This window comes from Rhea americana, unplaced genomic scaffold (assembly GCF_003343005.1).
Source record: "Rhea americana isolate MKP2758 unplaced genomic scaffold, rheAme1 scaffold_189, whole genome shotgun sequence".
Classification (NCBI taxonomy): Eukaryota; Metazoa; Chordata; class Aves; order Rheiformes; family Rheidae; genus Rhea; species Rhea americana.
In genome coordinates this window covers 997,876-1,004,340 of record NW_028186027.1, presented here as the reverse complement: position 1 = coordinate 1,004,340, position 6,465 = coordinate 997,876, and the positions used below count along the sequence as shown (strand labels likewise).

The 6,465-nt window shown below is 70.5% G+C and overlaps 1 protein-coding gene across 1 annotated transcript in view; it reads left to right on the top strand.

Annotated features, from left to right (window-relative positions):
* The first annotated feature begins 3,161 nt into the window (after window positions 1-3,161).
* The window catches only part of TULP1 (TUB like protein 1), a 5,632-nt gene continuing 2,328 nt past the window's right edge, over window positions 3,162-6,465 (top strand). The window contains exons 1-9 of the mRNA XM_085302244.1: window positions 3,162-3,394; window positions 3,494-3,607; window positions 3,698-3,832; window positions 3,922-4,019; window positions 4,252-4,422; window positions 4,521-4,633; window positions 5,028-5,136; window positions 5,262-5,360; window positions 5,652-5,823. Of these exons, the coding sequence (XP_085158370.1) occupies window positions 3,559-3,607; window positions 3,698-3,832; window positions 3,922-4,019; window positions 4,252-4,422; window positions 4,521-4,633; window positions 5,028-5,136; window positions 5,262-5,360; window positions 5,652-5,823 (946 nt within the window). The 5' untranslated portion in view covers window positions 3,162-3,394; window positions 3,494-3,558. The remainder of the gene's footprint in view (window positions 3,395-3,493; window positions 3,608-3,697; window positions 3,833-3,921; window positions 4,020-4,251; window positions 4,423-4,520; window positions 4,634-5,027; window positions 5,137-5,261; window positions 5,361-5,651; window positions 5,824-6,465) is intronic.

Here is a 6,465-nt window from a genome sequence, read left to right as displayed (position 1 = left end):
GGGCGGACGGGACGGGACGGGACGGGACGGGCGGGGGGGGCACAAACAACCCCCTTCCGAGCGCCTCCCTGCTCCCTCCCGGCCGCTTTTCCAGCCGGGAAGCGGCTGAGCCCGGCCGCGCCGCGGGCTCCCTCCTGCCGCCGGGGGCGAGGGGCGGCTGAAGCCGCTGGGAGCTGGGGGAGGCCGGCGAGATTTGCCCCAAATAAGCGCCTGACCCTCCCTGCCCGCTGCAGGTTCGGTGCCGCGGGGATGCTGCCCGGTGCTGACGCTCGAGGCTTTTCTCTGGTCTGTCTTTACCATTGGGAAATATTTTCGGGCCCCGCTCTCGGTAGCGGCGGCTCTGGGAAACAGCGAGCGGCCTCCAAACGGGGATGTTTAAGTAGCTGCTGTTGACAAGGAAGCAAAACCCAAGCAGGAAAGTGCTGGGGCGCGAAATCAGTGTGCCGGCAGCCTGCACCGGTGCTGCCTCGCACCGAAGGAGCTCGGGCTGAGGGCGAGATGGGTCCGTGCCCAGGAGGGAGCCCACGGGACGCCTCTGCCCCTGCAGCGCTGCCGCCCGCCRGCCTCGGCCCCCTTCTCCCGGGATTACGGCGCCAGCTGGCACATCCCTGCGCCTCCCCGCCRGCCTGGCCGGCAGCCCCTGAAATCCGCTTACCGAGTTGTAGGGGGAGGTGGGAATAAAAAGTGAATCGGCTCCCACGCGCTCCCTTCTCCGCCGACCGCGGGCRGAGGAAGCGGACGGCGGCTGCCCGGGGCCGGGCGGCCGCGGGGCTGCGATGCCGCTGCACGCCGAGATCCTGCGGGAGGTCTGGGCCACCGAGAGGTGAGCGCCGGGCGCGGGTCGCTTCGGGGGGCCCGGGGACCTGGCGGTTGTTGTGAGCTCGACGGGCAGAGAGGAGAAGCCTTCGTTCGAATYGGGAATGAAAGGCTGGTGTTTCCCTCCCCTTTGAGAAACTGGGGCTGCTTTGGTGCAGCATCGCCAAAAGTTCTTCTTTTAGCCRATACCAGCACAATACCTCACGACACCGAGGTTTTACTGGCGCAGAACAGAACGAATGGAAGCGAGGAACAGGACCCGAGCAGTTTGTCGRTTCAGCCAGCAAACGGGATCGGTGTTGGGGCTTTCCCCCCTTGGCAGGGCCACGAGAGGTCCCAAAAAGCAGGTTTTGCCCCCAAAACTCTGGGGCCGGTCCCCGTGGGTCCGCCCTTCCCCTGGGAGCTGCCCCGAGTGTAAGGGGAAAGAGGAGAGAGGATCCCGCGGCGCTTGGCTGGAGCATCCCGGCCCCTGCGGTGACCGCGGATGATTAAATCTCCCCTGAAGTCGCCAAATGTGGCAAAAACCTTCACCCCTCGGCTTTCTGTCCCCCCTGCAGCATGGACGAGGAGCCTGGGAGCCCCCAGCCCCACAAACCTAAGCAGGTGAGGAAACCATCTGCCGCAGAGCGGGTGCCCCCCGTGGGGCCGGCTTTCCCCGGCACGGCGCCCGTGGGCCGAGCGAGCCGGCGGGTTTCCAGCTCGGCCGGGCGGCCCGGGGGGATCCTGCCCGAGCAAAACCCTTGGGGGGGGGAGGTGGGAAAGTGCTTGATCTGGCAGCGGATGTGCCCTGAATCCAGCCAGCATCGCCTACAGCACCCTGCAGAGCCCCGGAGCTGTCACCCAGCGCCCAGATGTTTATTGTCTAGCTAATTGCCGTGCCCGATAAATCAGCGTTATTTATAGCCCTGGCTCAGCGGGATTAGGTGTGCTGCACCGAATCCCTTCGCTTCCTCTCGGCCTTACTTCGTGCTGACCTCAATCCCGAAGAAACCGTGTTCCTCTCTGCTATTTCTGGGCACGGAGATGCTGGCTGAAATCTCTTTACCTATGAGCAGTTTTCAACGCGGGCGGGAGAGCGGGGCCAACCCGCAAAGCGGGCGCCCGGCTCGGCTCGACCTGCCCCGTCCCCCGTCCCCCGGCTCGTCCCGGGCGAGGAGCCCCGTGCACGGGCCGGTCCCCCGTCGGGCTCCCTCCAACGGGGCTCTCCTGGGTGCCAGCGGCGCGGCGCCCATCCCGGCGCGTCTGCCCCACTGCCGTCCCTCTCCCGTCTGCTTGCTAACCGCCCGCTCTGGTTTTCCCCCTTGGCTTTTGCTCGTCGGGGCGGCCCCGCGGTAAGTGGCCCTGGGCAAGCGGCGGGCGCAGGTCGCCCGGCCCGGTGGGCTGCAGGGGCGGCGTTTGCGGGGGATTTGGGCAAGAGACGCTCTAATGGGCCCCAGTGCTGGTTTTTCCTTCCGGTGCTCCCCAGGGAAAGGGGCTTTGGGGGGGGGTTTCGTTTGTGGTTTGGGGTGGGTGGGCCGGCCAGCAGCACCCAGACCCCCGTCCTCGCTCGGGACCTTCCTCGCCCGTCCCTCCGAGGGGGTAAATCACTGCCGGCCTCCGGCGATCGCCACCRTGCCGCCCCCAGGCCACTTCCGCGGGCAGGGATGGGTGGAGGGGGCCCTGCTGCCGCCCRTCCCGCAGCAGGGGTGCCACCTTCCCGGAGGCGAGCAGAGGAGAGGCCCGTGCCGTGCCGTGCCGTGCCAGACTGAAACAGCAGAGCCCACCTCTGGGAAGGGAAGGGGAGGAGGAAACCCGGCGTTTGCCTGTGTCCGCAGCACCCGCAGCCGGGGCAGAAGCTGAAGAAGAAGCGGCAGGAGCCCGCGCAGGAGGCCAAGCCCCGGCGGCTGAAGGTGAAGAAGTCGGGAGATTCGGGCGCCGTGGAGGAGCCCTGCGCCCCGGCCCAGGGTAAGCGGCGYGGGGAGACCCCCCCCCCCACCACGGCACCGGCACCACGGCCCCCGCCACCGCGGGAACGGTGGGGCCGGCTTTTCCCACGCGCCCCGTCCACCGCGGGGCTCCCTCGAACCGTGCAGGCGTCAAGAAGCTGAGGAAGAAGAAGGAGGAGAAAGGGGAGGAAGAGGGCGACAAGGACCCTTCCTGCAAATCCGTCCTAGAGCCCCGGCGGAAGAAGGAAAGCCCTCCCCGCCGCCCCGCCAGGGCCGCGAGGAAGCCGCGCGGTGAGGGCCGCGGGCCCGCAGCCACGAGATGGCGGTGTGCCTTCGCGCCGTCCGGCGCCGCGCACGGCCCGTCCGGCGCCGCACGCGGCCCGTCCGGCGCCGCACGCGGCCCGTCCGGCGCCGCACGCGGCCCCGCCGCGACTCCGGCGGCTCCGGCCGCCTTGGCCGCCGCGGGCGTTTGAAGTGCGGTCCTCTCCGGACAGAGCGTGCCAAGGATTCGGAGGAGGATTCGGAGGAGGAGGAAGAGGAGGAGGAAGAGGAGGAGGAGGCGGCGAATAAAGACCCACCGAAGAAACTCAAAAAGAAGGTGCCCAAAGAGACGCCGTCGGGCGAAAGCAAGGAGAAGAGGGCGAAGCCGAAGGGTGAGCGCGCGCCGGGGCCGGGGCGGGGGGGGACAGCGGCGCGGTGCCCGTCGCCTGCCCCCTCCGCGCGAGCCCCCTGCATCCCCCCGGTGCCACCAGGCGACAAGAGCGACCCRGAGGGCAAGGCCAAAGCTGCCCGGAGCGCCAGGAAGGAGCAGACGTCCATGTTCCAAGTGAACGGCGAGAAGAAGGAGAAGAAAGGGAAGAAGAAAGGTACGGGGTGAGGTGGGGGGGGATGGACGGACGGACAGATGGATGGTGCCGGGGGGGGGCGCCCCGTGACGCTCTCCCCCACGCCGCCAGCCGCGGCCGGCAGCGAGCAGGAGGACGACTCCGACTCCAGCACCAAGCCCATCAGGTCGGAGAAGAAGAARAACCCGGCGTCCCTCTTCCAGACGGGCGGAGAGCCCCCCAAGGAGAAGAAGACCAAAAAGAAAGGTGGGAGCCGGGCGCCCGCGGGCCGAGGCGAAGGGGAGCGCCCGCTTCGGCGGMGCTGGCGCTGAGCCCCGAATCTGCCCCCCCCCCAGCTCCGGCCAGGGCCGCCGGGGCCGGGAGCGAGGAGGAGAGCCCGGAGAGGGAGCAGAGGAACTCCAACAGGAAGGGCAAGGGGAAGAAACCGAAGAAGGTGAGGAGCCCTTCTGGAGCCGGGGCGGTGGTGGGGGGGTCCGTTCCCGCGGGAAGCAGCTCCCGCCGCCGGGGCCGAGCGCCGGGGGCTGCAGCATCCCGCTCCGGGGGATGGCGGTGGAGGGGGGGGGGAGACGAAGCTGCAGGCGGCTCGTGGCCGGGAAAGGAGAGGAAAGGGGCCGGGAAGCGGGGAGGCACCGACGCCGCCTCGCCCCGCCGCTGCCGGCCGGCAGAAGGAGGAGAGAGCCGCGTCGCCCGGCGTCGAGGTGGGCGACCTGGAGGAGTTCGTGCTGCGCCCGGCGCCCCAGGGCGTCACCGTCAAGTGCCGGGTCACCCGCGACAAGAAGGGCATGGACCGCGGGCTCTACCCCACCTACTACCTGCACCTGGACAACGAGCGAAAGGTGAGCGGAGGCGGCGCCGGGCGCTGCGGGGACCCCCCCCCACCACCACCCCTGGGTGCCCGGCGCCGGCGGGTGCCGTCACGCTCCCCCCCACCCAGGTGTTCCTGCTCGCCGGGCGGAAGCGCAAGAAGAGCAAAACCTCCAACTACCTCATCTCCATCGACCCCACGGACCTGTCGCGGGGCGGCGAGAATTTCATCGGCAAGCTGAGGTGCGAGGCCCGGCGCGGCGCGGCCGACGGGGTCCCAGCACGGTCCCCCCCCCTGCCCTGCAGCACCCTCCCCACCCCCAAACCCCATCCCGCCTCGCACCCTGCCCCTGGCGCCGGGGGGGGCTTAGGGGGGGCAGCGCTGACCCACTGAAGTTGGTGCCTCCCGCTGCCGGCTCCGACCTTAGGAGCGGCGGAGGGGCCGGGGGGGGGGGAGGAAACAGGCTCGGCTGGTTCCTGCCGGAGAGACAGGTCCCGGCTGGAAAAAGCTCCGAGCGCCCGGCAAGTCCCGGCCCGCCGCGGCGCGGGGCCCCGGGGTGGGGGTGGGGGCCGGGGGGGGCCGCCGCAGCGAGGGTCCTCGGAGGCGACGAACCGGCTCCCGGGCGCCGTTCTGCAGGTCCAACCTCATGGGCACCAAGTTCACCGTGTTCGACAACGGCGCCAACCCCGACCGGGCCAACGCCGACTGGTCCAACGTGCGGCAGGAGCTGTCGGCCGTGGTCTACGTAAGCGCCGGGAGGCGGCRGGGTGGCGCCGGCCCCCCACCCACTGCCCACCGCCCACCGCGCCGGCGCCGCGGCCGGGGGTCCCGGGGACCCAGCTGCTTTCGCCGACGGGGTTCTCCTTGCAGGAGACGAACGTCTTGGGCTTCAAAGGACCCCGCAAGATGACGGTCATCATCCCCGGCATGAACGCCGATAACGAGAGGGTGCCGATCCGGCCCCGAAACGTACGTCCGGGTGCGCCCGCCGGGGACGGGGCTYGCGCCGCGCCGAAGCGCCCGGGAGGCCGGCTGGGTTGGGGGCCGCCGGGGATTTTCCCTGTTTCGGGGCTTGGAAAGACCTTCGAGGGTCCCTGCAATTAAAGGCGCTTTGGTGGGGGTGCGGGGGTGGCCTCTGGACGGTTCGCTCCGGGGTGGGTGCTGCTCCGGGGTGGGGTTGGGGGGGGTCAGCAGGGTGCCGGTGAGGGGGTCCCCCCCCGCTCCGCTCCTGCTGCCCGCGGGGCTCTCGCCCTCCCCCAGGACAACGACGGGCTCCTCATGAGGTGGCAGAACCGAAACCTGGACAACATCATCGAGCTGCACAACAAGGCGCCCGTGTGGAACGACGAGACCCAGTCGTACGTCCTCAACTTCCACGGCCGCGTCACCCACGCCTCCGTCAAAAACTTCCAGATCGTGCACGGCGACGACCGTAAGTCGGGCCCGGGGCGCCCCGGACGTCGGCACCCCGGGGGCCGCCCYCGCCGCATCCTTCTCGCTCGGCCTCTTATTTCTTTTGCCCGGTGCCGGGCTGCTCTGCACCGGGGTTTGCAGGATTGCAGCGCGGCGGCCTGCCCGCTGGCTCCGGCGTCACCTGTTGCCAGGCAGATTAGGGCAAGGACAGATCCTGCAGGGTGCTGAGCCCCGCTCGCTGGCTCGCCCAACCCCGGGCGTTGCACGCCGGCGCCCGTCACGTCCTCGTCGGCCACGGGAGCGGGGAGCTTCGGCCGAACGCTGCCGGGGGGGGGGGGGACGGGACGGCTCAGCCCCCCGGCGCCGGGACGCCCCCAGCTTTCGCCCGTCCGCAAAATCCGAGCGCCCCGGGGGCAGAGCGCCGCGGCTCGGCTCCCCGTGCCAGCAGCCGGCCGCGGCCGCTCGTCACCTGTCCCGTCCGCTCAGAAGCCATCGGTGCCGGGGGTGTTGGGTTACAGGCCAGAAAAAACCTGCCGGGGGCCCCCGGTTATTTTTGCAGATTTCCTGTCACCCTGGCGCTGCCCTCGCGCTGCCGGGTGCTTCTCGCGGGGGGTCCAGATCCCAGCCGTGGGGCGAGGGGGCCGCCCCGGTGCGCGGGGGT